This window comes from Rhea pennata, chromosome 29 (assembly GCF_028389875.1).
Source record: "Rhea pennata isolate bPtePen1 chromosome 29, bPtePen1.pri, whole genome shotgun sequence".
NCBI classification, from domain to species: Eukaryota; Metazoa; Chordata; class Aves; order Rheiformes; family Rheidae; genus Rhea; species Rhea pennata.
In genome coordinates, this window is record NC_084691.1 from 2,923,207 (window position 1) to 2,940,046 (window position 16,840).

Here is a 16,840-nt window from a genome sequence, read left to right on the forward strand (position 1 = left end):
AATTAAAAGGAGAGCTGTTTGCATTGCCGCGCCGTGGGGGATGCCTGTGGTTGTTTACCACGTTAGGTCCTGAGCACCAAGGGGGAGAAACCTCTGCTGTACCCTCAAAGTCTCCATGCAGGAGTTTGAGATTTAAATACTTCCCCTACAGTCCGCCCATCGGTGGTCTCGGGATGTCAGTGAGTTCACATGGATTCACACCTTCAGTTTGCAGAGCTCTCTAGAAGCAGCGGAGGAAGAAACGTTGCCAGAAACGCTTTGTCCCCAGCTGCCCGCTCGCAGCCGGGGTTGCCCTCGCTTCACCCTCCAGCACGTTGTCCTGGCCGTTCTGCGAAAGGAAATTTCTGTCCCAGCAGGAAGCTCTTGACAACCGCTCCGTGAAACCGAGCGGGAAGCGTCCTTAGCAGAGACGGGGTTACGTCGGTGCCTGTTCCTGCCTCCCCTTCAGTACCTCTCTTTCATGTGCCTGGTCTGCAGGTTTCCCCTGCCCAGCCCACACCCAGCACCGGCGGGCGGCGGAGGCGCACGGTTGACGAAGACCCGGACGAGCGCCGGCAGCGGTTCCTGGAGCGGAACCGGGCCGCGGCGTCCCGGTGCCGTCAGAAACGCAAGCTCTGGGTGTCTTCCTTGGAGAAGAAAGCCGAGGAGCTCACGACCCAAAACATCCAGCTGAGCGTGAGTATGTAACCGTGGAGGCTGAGCACGGCCGTTCGCCAGCCTGGCTGCGCTAGGACCGTCGCTCCGCAAGGAACATCGCGTGCTGCAGAGGCGACGTGCGCTTGGGTATTGCTCCCTGGAGCAGGATTGCTGCCTGCGTGCCTAGGTTTCGCTCCCCGGTCTCCATCGTGTTGCTCAGGAGAAGCCTAAGCCCTACCTTGAGCAGCACTTGGGGGAAGAGCTCTGCCTCTTCGCCCCGTCAGGGCAGCGCTGTAGCACGTGGAGCAACACAAGCTCTGGGAGCAGAGCGTGGAGGCCCCAGGAAGCAGCTGTATTTGCAGAGTGGAAAGCTCCACTGAGTCGGGGAGAGCTCGCTGCTGGCACAGGGTCTGCAGAAACAGCCTTAGTCCCCTTCGTGCACCAAGGACCTGGCACGGGGCGAGCGGGGAGGCTCTGCAGCTGCGGCCCACGGCCGTGGCCCGTAACCGTGCAGATTTTTCCAGAGAATGGGGGCTTTCTGGCAGCACCCTCCATATGCCTAGCAGAAGTACTGCACAACTAAGGCTACAGACGACCAAACATAATTTCACTGCCATTGCAGAGCCTTGTTAAGGCTCTCAGTGTTGGCCGAGGATTGAAGGGTCTGTAAAGACTGAACTTGTGTCCATTCTGGGCTTTTTCTTCCATTGGTTGCTAGTGACTCATGCAGTGGGATTTTTTTCAATAGCACTGATCATGGTATTTTTATTCTCTTCCCAAGATAATAATAGAAACTGTTTCCTTGGGCAGTTTTGAAATACAATTGACTGGCTTTCAGCTATTTCTCCAAACATTTTGGTGGAGGAATAATATGCTGCACAGAGTTTTCAGAGGACTGGAACTGATTTCATAGCAGAATGTTAACCTGAAAAGCTTTGGAGATTCAGGCAAAAAGCTTTGGAGACTCAGACATTTTTGTCTTGGAGTAACAGAGAAGGAGAGGGAATATATAACTAGTTAAGTAACAGATCACTGCTGGTTGCCTTGGTGGGAGCAAGGATGGCCCGATGGTTGGGGAAGTAGCCAGAGTACCCAGCAATGGCTACAGAGCTCCTCTGTGGCTCCAGTTGAGTTATTTTCCTCTCCGTGCCACAGTTCTTCACCTGTAGAACAGGTGACGTGAAACGTGGAGGTCTCCTTAAATCCGAAGCAGCTCACAGAGGTGCCGAAAGCTTGGCAGAGCTCTGCTCTTCCGCACTGACTGATCTAGTTGCAGTCTACACTGCTGCTTGTGGTCAGACGGTGGCACGCGCTGGGATGGAGGCATCCTGCAGCGGATCGGAGTACACTGAGCTTCTCACTCTGTTTAGTTTTCCGTCAGAGCCAACAGCGTCGTGGAGCATCTGACTCAAACTGCTGGCGTTGGCGGAAGGGCTCGGGCAAACGTACGGCCAAGACTAGGCGCCCAGCGTGGCGAGGGGCTGCTGGAGGGAAATTCTGTGATCTGTGTCTTCCACGCTAAATTCCCCAAACCCAGAAACTGTGTGTTTTAATTGTACTTGGGCCAGCAATATTTCAGCTTAGGCTAGCAGATTCGCAGGGCACGTAAACTAGCATTCTGCGGTTCCTGGAGGCTGCTCTCCGGAGCGCGAGTGATACATAAGTGTGTGTTTGTTTTCACATCGCAGAACGAAGTTACGCTACTGAGGAACGAAGTTGCTCAACTTAAACAGCTCCTGCTGGCTCACAAGGACTGCCCCGTCACTGCACTACAGAAGAAGACACAGGGCTATCTCGGTGAGTGGTGACTTTCACTCAGCCTTGCTCCCCTTTCAGATAAGTCTCAGCAGATGAAAGCTGCCTGAGACATAGAGGAAGCTAGCCTTCATCATAGCCTCTGCTCCGTCACCCTCCCGCGACTTCACCTAGAGGGACAGGGAAGACCTTGGTCCTGTGCCTTCTGCTGATACAGCCTCCAAAGTGTCCCTGTTGCGGAGGGTCACCCGGTGTGGACCGGCTAGGGAGTTAACTGCAACTTATCCCTGGCTTAGGAGATCCTGCAGCCAGGTAGCAAAGGCAACGAGGATGTGAAAGGTTTGAGGGACGGAGGCAGTGCGCCTCCCGTAGCGTCTCCGTAGCGTGGAATATTTGACAGAGATCCGTATCTCTGCGTCTCCCTGGAGCGTGGGCCAGTGTCTCCCCAGCCGCTCGCAGGCAGCCTGCCAAGCGCTTGATAATTCTCTTTGAAGTTAGAAACTATTGCTGTTCTGAAAGCGAAGCCAGAGTTGGAAAAGGCCAGACTCTATAAATGACATCATGGGGCTCTGTATCTCATTCCCTGCAATTCACATCAAACTGGTTCAGGTTTAGAAGCAAGAAGACTTCTTTTTATCTTCTTGTCTTTCTTCCTTCCTTCCTTTCTTTCTGTTTTTTAACACTGCCTATTTCATTGTAATCAACCCGGGAGCTAACCATTATGGCTGCACTCTTCTTGCCTCGCATGTCCTCTCCGCAATAACGGTTCCACACTGTGGTGTCGGCGCCGAGCCCTTCGGAGGACGCTGGAGTCCCCTAGCGTCGCCTAGATTAACGGGATGCGAGGCAGGGATGGCTGGAGCTGAGAAAAGGAAGAGGGGGGAAGAGATCAAAAGCGAAGGAAGCGGGTGCTGCCCACCCTGCCCCGTTCGCCTGGGGTCTCCGAAGTGCTCTGCTCCCGCACGGCGAAGCCCGGATCCGTGCTGTGCAGGGGCCTGGTTTATTTTCACTCGTTACAGTGACTCACGCTTGAGTAATGCGGTCGTGAAAATCCTCGCTGTTCCCCAGCCCGTGGTGCAGACAGGTGTTCTCTCCGTGTAGGACGCGGAGAGGCGACATGATTTTCCCTGTTAACTTCCAAAGTTTACAGTTCCTATTATTATTCCTCGCAGTCTGTCTGCGCCAATAATAGGAATTCATCACACATCTGAATAATAAAAAGGGAAATTCACACCTCCCTCCCCGTGCCCCCTCCTCCCCGGCCGCCTTTTTTATTATTGAGATTTGTGACTAAGCAGGTCCTTAAACAAAAATGCCAGATTCCCTCGATGGAATTACAGCTGCCTCATGTACAGTTGGGTTGTTTTATTTGTAATACCTTGTAAATCTCCTTTTTGGGATGCCAAACTGTTATATTGCTCTGCTCGACCTTCTCTCTCACCGCCGAGTCGGTTTTCAAATCTGCTGCGCTAGCCGCATCCTTCGATATGTTAGCGAAGGCCAAGCCAAGGTTTTGCGAGGGAAGGTAAAACCAGCTCGGGGAAGGGGCGCAACGTTCAAGTGCCTGGCGGAAAAAAAAGGGGGGGAACCCGGCAATACGTGTGCCTGTGCCCCGAAAAAGACTGTAAACCTCGTGATTTTTCCAGTGTCTTGGGGTTTACCCTCTTGACGTGGAGGAGGCAGCCCCGCTCCCGCCGTTATTTTGCTCTCCTAAAGGAAGGTGACCGCATCTTACCCGTAATTCATCTAGGCAAGCGCACGGGGAGGGAATTTCCTCCTGACATCCGTGGATAATGAGCGTCTGCCCCCAAAGAGAGAGGTCTGATCGCTCTTGCCTCGGCCTCCGATGGGTCGCAAATTATCTTCCGCGCTAGGAGCTCTGCCCGGGCGCCGCGTGCTGCTTCGGGGGAGAGAATCCAAAGTTTCGGAAACCAATCGGTGTCGCTTGGGAAAGGGCACCAAGGAAGGTCTCTGCCTTTCCTTTCCTTCCCATCCCTCCGCTCGCGGTGCGTTGAGATACTGAAAGAAATCGAGCGAGCGAGCAGAAGCTCTGGTTGCTTCTGATGTTCTGGAGCACAACAACGAGCAAAATGAGTAATTTATATTTTAAAAAACAAGAGAAAAACCAGCTAACCTTTCTTCCTTCTGTTCCCCCCCCCCCCTTTTCTCTTCTCCGGTCGAGCAGAAAGCCCGAAGGAGAGCTCGGAGCCCACCGGCTCCCCGGCTCCCGTCATCCAGCGCGGCTCCGTGACGGCCTCGCCCAACGGGCTCAGCGTGCGCTCGGCGGCCGAGGCGGTCGCCACGTCGGTCCTCACCCAGATGGCGAGCCAAAGGACAGAACTGAGCGTGCCGCTCCAGTCGCACGTCATCATGGCTCCACAGTCGCAGTCTGCGGGCAGATGATGCCGCCGCCGCCGCCGCCTCGTGCGTGTGACACCCACCCCCCTCCCCTCCGCCCCGAACTAACCGCCAGCTCGTCCAGCCGGAGAGACTGACCCCGACTCGGCCCCTGACGAGCGGGGGGCGGACGGGTTATTTTTGTTGTTGTTGTTGTTTTCTGGGTTTTTTTTTTTTTTTCTTCCTCTCTTTTTTTTTTTAAGTGAGTTAAGGGCAGCTACGGCGCTTCTTACACCGCGTATCCTATACAGAGCCCGGCCCCCCATCCCCTTCCCCGAACCGCTGCCGCGCCGGTCCCTGCGGGACGGCGGCGCCTTCAGCGCTTTCCCCATCCCATCGCCGACGAGCAGGCGAGTTGCCGACCCGCCCGCGCCCAAAAAGCCCCCAAAGAGAGGTTCGCTTCCAGGTACCGGCCACGTTAACACTAACCCCGCGCGCCCGACTCCGCGCGATTCCTCGGCTCCGCCGCCGCGCGTCTCGGCCGAGAAAACCCTCCCGTTCGGCGGGCCGCGTTTCGGAAGCGGGGCCGGGGGGGGAGGGGGGGGGGAAGCTCTCGGCCTCCCCCCGCCGCCGCCACCATCGTCTTCCTTTCCTCCGCCGGAGGCTCCTCGCCCACCTCAGGTTGCACTCGCCACTTTGGACGCAAGTTTGCTCGTCGAAGCGATTCTTTGGCTTCCCTAGGGACAGCAAAACCCAAAGCAAAAAAACCTAAGCAAGGAATCCGAGCCCTCCGCTGCGGAAGGTGAAAGCTCGGAGGTTCGTTCCCCCGCCGCCGACGGGATCCGTCTTCCCTTCCTCTCTCCTCCTCCTCCTTTCTCAGGTTTCCCCAGCGCTCTCGGCCCCGGCGGCACGGGCGGCTCCCGGGGTTTCGGTGCCTTAACGCGGCGCCGCTCGCTCGCGCTCCCGCCGCTCCGGCGCCTCCGGAGCCGCCTTTTCACCCGTGCGAAGCCGGTTTCTGGAGCGGCTTTGCCTTGCCGGGGGGGGTGGGGTGGGCGAGCGTCGTCGTCGGGGGTGCAGGGTGGGGTGGGGGGGGGTTGAGCGAGGGTGGAGGTTCCCCTCCCGCCTCCGCTTCGCTTCTGGGCCCGTTTGGGTTGAAGCCGTCGCGGTAGGATCCGGGGCGGTTTTCATCCCTTCTCCTTCGTCCGGGAGAAGCGAAGCGCTGAAGCCGCTTTCCCCCCCCCCCCCAACACCCCCACTCAACCCCGATCGGCGCAGCGCAAAAACCAGGAAGGGGATTGGGGTGGGGGGGGCATCTCGGCTCCCCCTTTCCTCCTCCTCCGGCGGAGACGGACGCGCTCGGCGCCGGGATCCGGATCCTCGGGAGAAGGGAGATTTTGGGGGGAGGTTGGAAAAAAACAAAATGGGAAAAAAAAAAATCCATTTCTTCCCTTTCCTGGAGCGCTGCGGCCGGGCGCAGCCAAGCAAAAGACCCCCCCCAACCACACCCCCCCCCCCCAAAAAAAGCTTAGCCCCGAGGGTATAGTAGCTATAAGAGCCCTACGTATGTATGAGCATATACAGGACTATATCGACGTGTATCGGCTTCCCGAGCGGCTGCGCAGCTCGCGGCGCCCCGGCGCCGGTGCCGGGCCGCGCCGGCGCCTGCCGGCCCCTGTAACGTGCCTTTATTTATGCTGCAACTCTGCCATTAAACTGATAACCAGGAGCTGGCGCCTGCCTGCCCGTCCCCCGTCCCCCCCCCCCGGGGTGCCTGGCTGCCGCCCGCCTTGGGGACACCCTGGTCACCCACCTTGGGAGGTGGGGGGGCACCCTTGTCATCAGCCAGTTGGGGGGGGGGCTGAATACCTGGGGACACCCACCTTGGGGGCACCCTTGTCACCCACCTGGAGGGGAGGGGGGTACCTGGCTGCCACCCACCTTGGGGACACCTTTGTCACCTGCCTGGGGACACACCTGGCTGCCGCCTGAGGGACACCCTTGTCACCCACCGGGGGGGGGGGGGGGAGACACCCTTGTCACCGGCCGTGGGGGGGGGGGGGCACGTTCGCCACCCTCCTCAGGGACACACCTGGCTGTCACCGGGGGGGGGGGGGGGGGACACCCTTGTCACCTGCCTAGGAGGCTTTTGGGGGGGGGGGATGGGACACTCTTAGCTGCCACCCACCCGGCGGGGGGGGGGGGGGGGGAGGGACACCCTTGCCACGGGTCTGGGGTGCGCGCCTGGCTGTCACCTCTCGGGGGGGGTGGGGGAAGGGAGGGACACACTGCGGCCCCCACTCCCGGGGCGGGGGGGGGGGGACACGGGACACACACGACCGGCCCCGCCGTCGGGGCTGCAGGAGCGCGGCGCGGCCACGGGGCGGCACCGGGAGCCGCGGCCCTGGGGGGGGGGGGGGGGGGGCGGAGGGCGGCCACGGTGCCCCCGGTTTGGGTGGGGGGGGGGGGGAGGGCGGGGAAGCCCCGGTGCGACTCCCCCCCCCCCGCCCCGCCCCGCGGCGGCGGCCGGTAACTGCGACTCATCAGCGGCGGGGCCAGGCCTGAGCCCCGCAATCCGCCCCCGCCGCCCCGTCGGGGCCCCCCGGGACGGCGCCGCTATAAGAGGCGGCGGCGGCGGCGGGTGGCGGCGACGATGGAGACGCGGGTGGTGGCGGCGGCGGCGACGCTGCTGCTGCTGGCGGCGGCGGCGGCGGCCGCGGGGACCCTGCGCGCCGCCCGCGGCTGCCCCGGCCCCGGCCCCGGCGCGGCCCCGGCCCCGGCCCCGCAGCGCCCCGCCCGCAGCCCGGCCTGGCTCCTCCAGCCGCAGAGGTGAGCGGGCTCGGGGCCCCGGCGTCCGGGGGGGGGGGCCCCGGCGTCCGGGGCGGCGAGGGGGGGGGAGGAGGGGTGGTGAGGAGGGGGGAGCCCAGGCGTCCGGGAGGGCCCCGGCGTCCGGGGCCGCCGGGAGCGCGGAGGGAGCCGGGTGACCCGGTGGCCCCGGCGGGCACCGCGTCCTGCCCTCGTCCGTGCGTCTGCTCGTCTGTCCCCGTACAGCCGTCTGTCCCAGTCTGTCTGTCTGTCCTTGTGCGCCCACCTCCGTCCATCTGTCCCTGTCCATCTGTCCGGCCATGCCTCAGTCCATCCCCGTCTCTCCATCCTTGCCCGTCTGTCCATGTCCCTCTCTCTGTCCCCACCCTTCCGTCCCTTCCCATCCATCCGAGCCTGTCCCCGTCCGTCCGTCCATCGCTGCCCGTCCCCATCTGTCCGTCCCCCTCCGCGCCTGTCCCAGCCCCGTCCGTCCGTCCGTCCGTCTGCGGGCGTCAGCCAGGCCGTGTCCGCGGCGCAGGTTCGGCCGGGCGGCTGCCCCGGCCCGGCTCAGCGCCCGCAGCTGGGACCCTCCGGCCGCCCCGTTCTGGACCATGGCGACGCCGCAGCGCTTCGGCCGCCGCCGCTGAGGCGCCGCCCCGGGGCCGTCCGTCTGTCCGTCCGTCCGTCTGTGGAGTCGCCTGGGGGGTCTGTCCGTCCGTGGGGCTGTCCGTCTGCGAAGCTGTCCGTGGGGCCGTCTGTCTGTCCGTGGAGGTGTCCGTGGGTCTGTCTGTCCGTGGGGCTGTCCACGGAGGTGTCCGTGGGTCCGTCCGTCCGTCACCCAATAAACCAGCACCACTGAAGCCTGAACGCTCAGTCTGCTTTTGCCCCTCCCCGGGCACCAGGGTGGAGAAACGGCCCCGCTGCTGCCCCCAGAGCCCCCCCCAGCCCCATAACTGCCCCACGACACCCTCCAACCCTCTCCCACCCAAAGAGACACCAACGCGGGGAGCTTAAAACCCCCCCCAGTGGGTGCTTTATTCCCGGGGGCTGGTCGGCACCCGGGGACCCCCCGCCCTCCACCCGGGGGGGCCAGGGAGGAGGGTCCCCCCCGGGCCCCGGCGCCAAGGTCCCTCCAGGGGTCCATCTGGGGGGTCCAAGTGTCTGTCCAAGGGTCTGTCAGCGGGTCTGGGAGTCCATCCAGGCGCCCAGGGGTCCGTCGGTTGACCCAGGAGTCCGTCCAAGCGTCTGCGGTTGGGTCCAGGTGTCTGTCAGTGGGTCCAGGGGTCCGTCTGAGTGTCCAAGGGTGGGTCTCTGTGTCCAACACTGGGTGCAGGGTCCAGGTGTCCGGGGTTGGGTCTGTCCGTCGGTCTGAGCGTTCGTGGGTCCGTCCAAGTGTGTCAGTGGGTCTGGGGGGCTCTCCAGGGCTCCCAGCGGCTGTCAGTGCGTCCAAGGGTTTGTCTGGGTGTCCAAAAGTGGGGGTCCAGGTATCTATCAGTAGGTCTAGGGGTCTGTCCAGGTGTCCAGTTGTCCATGGGTGGGACCGGGTGCCTGTCTGGGTGTCAGTGGGTCCATCTGGGCATCCAGGGGTGGGTCCAGGGCTCCGTCCAGGTGTCACTAGCTCTGCCTGGCTGTTCGTTGGTGGGCCTGGGTGTGCATCCAGGCACCCACAGGTGGGTCCGTGCGTCTGTCCAGATACCGTGGAGGTCCATCCGGATGTCTGCGAGTCTGTCCGGATGTTGGTGGGTCCATCGGGGTGCCCACAGACAGCTCTGGGTGTCCATCCAGGCGTCCGCGGGCGTCCCACGCGCGCGTCCGTCCGCGTGTCGGTGGGGGAGGGGGGAGTCCGTCGGGAAGCGGGGGAGGGGGGAAGAGGAGGAAGGAGCGGGGGAGGGGGGGGGCGCTCACTTGCCCCCCGCCATGATGCGGAGGTACTGGAGGGCGTTGCGGGCGGCCTGGGTGCGGGCGGCGTCGCGGGAGGGCGCCGCGCCGTGGCACACCGTGGCCGGCTGCGTCGACAGCTCCACCAGGCACTGGTGCAGCCCGCTGAGGCTCACGGCGTCTGCGCGGAGGTTTGCGGGGTCACCTCGGCCCACGGGCACCCCCCCCCCCCAAACCGCCCGCGGCACCCGTCCAACCCACGCCGGGGCTGCGGGGCGCCACGCGGCGCCCCAGGGTGCCCGCAGAGGAGCGGGGAGAGGCGGCGGGTGGGTGGGTGGGGGTGGGGGGGGTCCCATCACCAGCTCCGCGGAGGGTAGGGCTGGGGCAGAGGGAAGGCCGTGGGGCGGGGTCGGGGGGGGGGGGCACCCCAAGGGTCGCGCGGCACCGGTGGGGTGCCCAGAGGACGGTCCCGTCCCGCGTGGCGGTGGGGTGGGTGGGTGGGTGCTCACCGATGTCGAGGTAGCTGATGGCGAAGCTCTGCTCCTCGGAGAGCTCCTGCAGCAGGGCGCAGGCGCCGGCACCCAGGGGTGCCAGCGGGTGACTCCGCAGCTGCACGATCTTCTCGCCCGCCGAGTTGCGCAGCGAGTCCCAGGTGCAGCCGGGCGCCCGGCCCCGCAGCCCCTCCAGCCTGGGGCCCGCCTGGAGGGGCGCACGGGTGATCAGGGTCCGCCCGGACCCCCATCCGCACCCCCCCCCGCAGGGACGCAGGGATGGTCGGGACACCTCCGGGGGGGGGGGGGGGGGGGACATGGGGGCCTTGGGACCGCCAGGGCCCCCATGCGAGGACACCTCGAGGGACACTTCAAGGTAAGGGACACACCCCCCTCCCCCCGGGGGGGAAACCCTGGGCTTTGAGGACCCCGTTTAGGGACACCCTTGGGGACAAGGGGCCCCAGGACCCCACACGGTGACCTTCGGGGACACGGGAACCACCAGGACCTCCACGTGGAGACCCTCCAGGGACACGGGGGCTCAGAGACCGCCGGGACCACCCGGCAGGGCGCCCTGGGGACACTGGGCCTCGGGGACGGAGGGGCCCCCATGGAGGGACACAGAGACTTGGCGTTTCCTGGGACCCCCCATGCCGGGCCCTGAGGACACGGTGATGGCAGAGACCCCCCCCCCCCCATGTGCATGGACACCCTGAGGACACGGGGACCGCAGAGACCCCCCCCTCCATGGGGGGCTGCACCGCCCGCCCGGGGACCCTGAATCCGGAGGGTTCTCTACACGCAGGGAAGACCAGGGGACCCCTGGGGGCCCCCCTGCACTACCACCCCCCAGTTTGTTCCCCAGCTTTAACCCCTTGGGGTCCCTCAGCCCTGAGAGGGGGAGGCAGAGGTGCCCACGTCCCCCGCCAGGCCCTCGAGCAGGTTTTGCGGCGGCTCTGTCCTCCGCTAACCCCTCAGGCTGGTTTTCGGGGTGCCCGTGTCTTCCATCAACCCCTCGAGAGCCAGCCTCGGGGTGCTCGTGTGCCCCGTTAGCCCCCACACTGATTTCGGGGTGCCCGTGTCACCTGTTTACTGCTTGAGGGCCACATTTGGGGTGCTTGTGTTCCCCATTCACCCCTTGGGCCCCATTAATCCCTCAGCGCCAAGCTCAGGGTGCCTCTGTTGCCCATTAACACTCAGACTAGCTTTTTTTTTTGGGGGGGGGGGGGACTCGTGTCCCCCATGAACCCCTCGAGGACGGGCCTCGGGTCCCGAGAGCGCCGTACCATGGAGAACTGGTCCTCCTCCACCTCGGCCTCGCTGCCCTCCCGCGGCTCCATGGGCACGTTGTGGATGCGCACGAGCATCTTGGCAGCCGCGTTGCGCTTGGCCAGCTTCTTCGAGGTGCCGCTGCCTGGGCGCGGAGGGGACAAGGGACACGGGGGTGGTGAGGGTGGCACGGCTGCTGGCACCCCCCCCCCCCCGCCGCCCCCACCCCTCCGGGCGCTGCCCGGGCCCCGCACCGATCTCCACGAAGCGCTCCACGCGGCACGTCATGGTGAACTCCTTGCGGTGGGCCGGCCCCGACTCCTGCGTCACCGTGTACTCGGGCAGGCGCCAGCCCTTCTGCACCACCAGCTCCTGCGGGACGCGCACAAGGCGGGGGGGGGGGACGGGGAACGGGGGGGGGGTGGTCCGGAGACACGGCCACCCCCCCAAAACAAAAAAACAAACAAACAAACAAACAAAAAAAAGCAGGGCGAGCCAAGCCCCGAACGGGCGCAGCCGTCCCCCGCGGAGGGGACGTTTGTCACCGAAACGGCCGCGGCCGCCCCCGCGCAAGGGAGAGCCAGCTCCGAAGAGGCGCAGCCCCCCCCCCCCCCCAAAACGCACAGGGCCACCCCAAAATGCACACGGCTACCCCCACGCGGGTGTGGTGCTCCCCAAACAGGCACGGTTACCCCCAAAATGGGCGCAGACACCTCCTCCCCCCCCCCCCGCCAAATAGCCGGGATCATGCTCAAAACGGCCCCCGCACCTTGAGAACGGGGACGGACACCCCCAAACCACCCCCACCACCCCCCAAAAGAGGCTGGCTGCCCTCAAAAGGTGCCGTCACCCCAAACGCGCTGCTAAAACGGGTACAGCCCCCCCCCCCCCCAAACAAGGACGGGCACCCGCCAAAGTGGGTCCCGCTGCCCCCAGAAGAGGCGGTGCCACCCCCCAGCGGGCACGGACGGGGGCGGGGGAGCCCTTCCCCGCCCCGGCCCGGGGTGTCACCCACCTGCAGAGCCCCCACAGGGTTACACTCCGACTGGGGGGGGGACACGGGCATCTTCATCTCCACGGGGGTGCCCCTGGGTGGGGCAGAGGAACGCAGCGTGAGAGGGGCAGGTTTGACCCCCCCCTCCAACACACACACACCCACCGTGTCCAGCCAGGACCCCCCTCCCCCCCCCAGCCTGCGGAAAGGGGGCTCCAGGAGCTGGGGATTCAAGTGGGGGGGGACGCTGCCCTCCCGCCCGCCCCGGCGCCCCCCCACGCTGTTACCTGGGCGAAGGTGGGGGCACGGTGGGTGCCGGGGGGGCTGCAGCAGGGCCGAGCTCAGCCGGGGGCTCTGGAGGGAAAGGAGAGCTTGGGAATAAAAGGTGACAGGCGTTAACGCCCACGCCAGCCCCCCCAAACCTCTCTCCCCGGGGCAGAGCAGTCCCCTGGGGCACCCCCAAACCCTGCCAGGCAGCTCCAACCCTCTTGGGTCCCCTGGGCCCCCCCTCCCCGTTCCCCTCGGTAGCCCCAAACCCTGCCAAGCATCCCCAGCTCCCTGGGGACACCTCCAATATCTTGCGGACCCCCAATTCCCTCCCCCCCCCCCAAAAAAACCCCATCCTGGCGCCCAGCACCTCCTTGTTACTCCTGACCCCCACCCGACCTCCTGGACGACCCCCCGAATCCTCCGAGGCACCTCCACTTCCCGTCACCCAGCACCCCAGAGCACCCCAAACTCCTCCAGCCCCCTCCGGGCACCCTCAATGCCCTTCCCCGAGTGCCCAGTGCCCCTCCCCAGACACCCCCAGCTTCTTCCAACCTTCACCCTGGTCTGCACCCAACCTCCCCCACCCAGCACCCTCGGGTCCCTGTTATCCACCCCCCCCTCACCTGGGCTCCTCGGGGGTGGCGGGCTCCAGCATGTCCCCCCCTTTGAGCAGCTTCAGGGCCACCTCCGCTGCCTTGTGCTTCGCCGCCTTCTTGCTGGGTCCCTGCCCTGGGAGGGGAGGCACCACCTGAGCGGGGGAGGGGGCACGGCCAGGACGCCTGGGTCCTCGTCAGGGCGCCCGGGTGCCCCCTGGGGACGCCTGGGTTCCTCCCCACCTCCCACCAAAACACGGCGGGGGGGCTGGGGGGAAGGAGCAGCGGTTAGAGCCGGGCTCTGCCCCCCACAAGCGCCAGAGTGGGTCGGGGCACCCTCAAACCCTGAGGGGATGGGGAAAGGCGGCGGCGGGGCGGCGGGGTGCACCCAAGGGTGCTGTGTGTGTGGGGGGGGGGGGGCGGGCAGCACAGGGCTGCCACAGGCCAGACGCCGTGATCCTGGCGGCTTCCCCGTGCCACAACCCCGCTACCGGGGTCCCTAAGCAGGCAGGGGTCCCGAGGGACGTCCCGGCGCGTCCCCGGCACCCGGGCACCCGGGCAGCCGGGCCGAGCACCCACCGGTGCAGCTGACGTCGCCGACGGTGACGCGGAAGGTGAAGTTGGGCTGGTGCGCCTGGCCCTCGGCCTTGAGCAGGTCGTAGCCGGGGGTCTTGCCTATGCGCGTGCCATACTCCTGCAGCAGGCTGATGGGCGTCTTCCCGGGGTTGGAGGCCAGCATCTGCTCCAGGCTGGGGACAGGGCTGGCGGCGCCACGGCGCGTGGGCACGGGAGCGGGCACCGGGCACCGGGTACGGGGGATGGCGGCGCCACGGCGCGTGGGCACGGGAGCGGGCACCGGGCACCGGGTACGGGGGATGGCGGCGCCACGGCGCGTGGGCACGGGAGCGGGCACCGGGCACCGGGCACGGGGCATGGCGGCGCCACGGCGCGTGGGCACGGGAGCGGGCACCGGGCACCGGGTACGGGGGCTGGCGGCGCCACGGCGCGTGGGCACGGGAGCGGGCACCGGGCACCGGGTACGGGGGCTGGCGGCGCCACGGCGCGTGGGCACGGGAGCGGGCACCGGGCACCGGGTACGGGGGCTGGCGGCGCCACGGCGCGTGGACACGGGAGCGGGCACCGGGCACCGGGTACGGGGGCTGGCGGCGCCACGGCGCGTGGGCACGGGAGCGGGCACCGGGCACCGGGTACGGGGGATGGCGGCGCCACGGCGCGTGGGCACGGGAGCGGGCACCGGGCACCGGGTACGGGGGCTGGCGGCGCCACGGCGCGTGGGCACGGGAGCGGGCACCGGGCACCGGGTACGGGGGATGGCGGCGCCACGGCGCGTGGGCACGGGAGCGGGCACCGGGCACCGGGTACGGGGGATGGCGGCGCCACGGCGCGTGGGCACGGGAGCGGGCACCGGGCACCAGGCACGGGGGCTGGCGGCGCCACGGCGCGTGGGCACGGGAGCGGGCACCGGGCACCGGGTACGGGGGCTGGCGGCGCCACGGCGCGTGGGCATGGGAGCAGGCACCGGGCACCAGGCACGGGGCATGGCGGCGCCACGGCGCGTGGGCACGGGAGCGGGCACCGGGTACCGGGTACGGGGGCTGGCGGCGCCACGGCGCGTGGGCACGGGAGCGGGCACCGGGCACCGGGTACGGGGGCTGGCGGCGCCACGGCGCGGGGGCACGGGAGCGGGCACCGGGTACGGGGGCTGGCGGCGCCACGGCGCGTGGGCACGGGAGCGGGCACCGGGCACCGGGTACGGGGGCTGGCGGCGCCACGGCGCGTGGGCACGGGAGCGGGCACCGGGCACCGGGTACGGGGGATGGCGGCGCCACGGCGCGTGGGCACGGGAGCGGGCACCGGGCACAGGCACGGGGGATGGCGGCGCCACGGCGCGTGGGCACGGGAGCGGGCACTGGGCACCGGGTACGGGGGATGGCGGCGCCACGGCGCGTGGGCACGGGAGCGGGCACCGGGTACCGGGCACGGGGCATGGCGGCGCCACGGCGCGTGGGCACGGGAGCGGGCACCGGGCACCGGGTACGGGGGATGGCGGCGCCACGGCGCGTGGGCACGGGAGCGGGCACCGGGCACCGGGTACGGGGGCTGGCGGCGCCACGGCGCGTGGGCACGGGAGCGGGCACCGGGCACCGGGCACGGGGGCTGGCGGCGCCACGGCGCGTGGGCACGGGAGCGGGCACCGGGCACCGGGTACGGGGGATGGCGGCGCCACGGCGCGTGGGCACGGGAGCAGGCACCGGGCACCAGGCACGGGGCATGGCGGCGCCACGGCACGTGGGCACGGGAGCGGGCACCGGGCACCGGGTACGGGGCATGGCGGCGCCACGGCGCGTGGGCACGGGAGCAGGCACCGGGCACCAGGCACGGGGGATGGCGGCGCCACGGCGCGTGGGCACGGGAGCGGGCACCGGGCACCAGGCACGGGGGATGGCGGCGCCACGGCGTGTGGGCACGGGAGCGGGCACCGGGCACCGGGCACGGGGGCTGGCGGCGCCACGGCACGTGGGCACGGGAGCAGGCACCGGGCACCAGGCACGGGGGATGGCGGCGCCACGGCGCGTGGGCACGGGAGCGGGCACCGGGCACCAGGCACGGGGGCTGGCGGCGCCACGGCACGTGGGCACGGGAGCAGGCACTGGGCACCGGGCACGGGGGATGGCGGTGCCACGGCGCGTGGGCACGGGAGCGGGCACCGGGCACCGGGTACGGGGGATGGCGGCGCCACGGCGCGGGGGCACGGGAGCGGGCACCGGGTACCGGGTACGGGGGATGGCGGCGCCACGGCGCGTGGGCACGGGAGCGGGCACCGGGTACCGGGTACGGGGGATGGCGGCGCCACGGCGCGGGGGCACGGGAGCGGGCACCGGGTACCGGGTACGGGGGATGGCGGTGCCACGGCGCGTGGGCACGGGAGCGGGCACCGGGTACAGGGGCTGGTGGCGCCACGGCGCGTGGGCACGGGAGCGGGCACCGGGTACGGGGGATGGCGGCGCCACGGCGCGTGGGCACGGGAGCGGGCACCGGGTACGGGGGATGGCGGCGCCACGGCGCGTGGGCACGGGAACGGGCACCGGGCACCGGGTACGGGGGATGGCGGCGCCACGGCGCGTGGGCACGGGAGCGGGCACCGGGCACCAGGCACGGGGCATGGCGGCGCCACGGCGCGTGGGCACGGGAGCGGGCACCGGGCACGGGGACGCGGGGCCGGCAGCGCCGAGCCCCACGGGGACGGGGACCGGGCCCGGGGACGCGGGGCCGAGGCTGCGTGGATACCGGGACGGGGCTGGCACGGCTGGGGGGGGCGGGGAGGGCCCCGGGCCGGGCGCGGGGCGCGGGGCCCAGGCCCGGCGGGAGCGCGAGGGGGCCGGGCCGGGGCAGAGGGGAGCGGGGGGCGGGAGAGGCGCGGCGCGGGGTGAACGGGGCGGGGGGGGGGGGCCGGTACCTGGGGAAGCCGCCGCTCCGCCTGGCCCCGCCGCCCGCCCCCTCCTCGCTCATCCCCGCCGCGCTCCGTCCCGCCGCCGCCGCGCCGCCCGCGCCGCCAGGGGGCGCCCGCCGCGCCGCGCCGCGGGGCACGCCGGGAACGGCGGCTCCGCCCCCTCCCCCCCCCACACACCGCGCCGCGGGGCACGCCGGGAACGGCGGCTCCGCCCCCCCCCCCCCACACACACACCGCGCCGCGGGGCACGCCGGGAACGGCGGCTCCGCCCCCTCCCCCCCCCCACACACCGCGCCGCGGGGCACGCCGGGAACGGCGGCTCCGCCCCCTCCCCCCCCACACA

The 16,840-nt window shown here is 68.4% G+C and overlaps 2 protein-coding genes across 2 annotated transcripts in view; one reads left to right on the top strand and one right to left on the bottom strand.

Moving 5' to 3' along the window:
* The window catches only part of LOC134152137 (cyclic AMP-dependent transcription factor ATF-7), a 54,562-nt gene extending 48,800 nt beyond the window's left edge, over window positions 1–5,762 (top strand). The window contains exons 10-12 of the mRNA XM_062597264.1: window positions 478–675; window positions 2,325–2,433; window positions 4,577–5,762. Of these exons, the coding sequence (XP_062453248.1) occupies window positions 478–675; window positions 2,325–2,433; window positions 4,577–4,794 (525 nt within the window). The 3' untranslated portion in view covers window positions 4,795–5,762. The remainder of the gene's footprint in view (window positions 1–477; window positions 676–2,324; window positions 2,434–4,576) is intronic.
* A 3,668-nt stretch (window positions 5,763–9,430) lies between these two features.
* On the bottom strand, window positions 9,431–16,568 carry TARBP2 (TARBP2 subunit of RISC loading complex). Its single transcript, XM_062597300.1, has 9 exons — window positions 16,504–16,568; window positions 13,605–13,786; window positions 13,056–13,161; window positions 12,450–12,533; window positions 12,184–12,256; window positions 11,423–11,540; window positions 11,186–11,313; window positions 9,918–10,107; window positions 9,431–9,589 (listed from the first exon to the last, which is right to left on the bottom strand). Exons 1-9 carry the CDS (start codon window positions 16,554–16,556, stop codon window positions 9,432–9,434), a joined length of 1,092 nt encoding a protein of 363 aa, XP_062453284.1. The 5' UTR covers window positions 16,557–16,568; the 3' UTR covers window position 9,431.
* Between the last annotated feature and the right edge of the window lie 272 nt (window positions 16,569–16,840).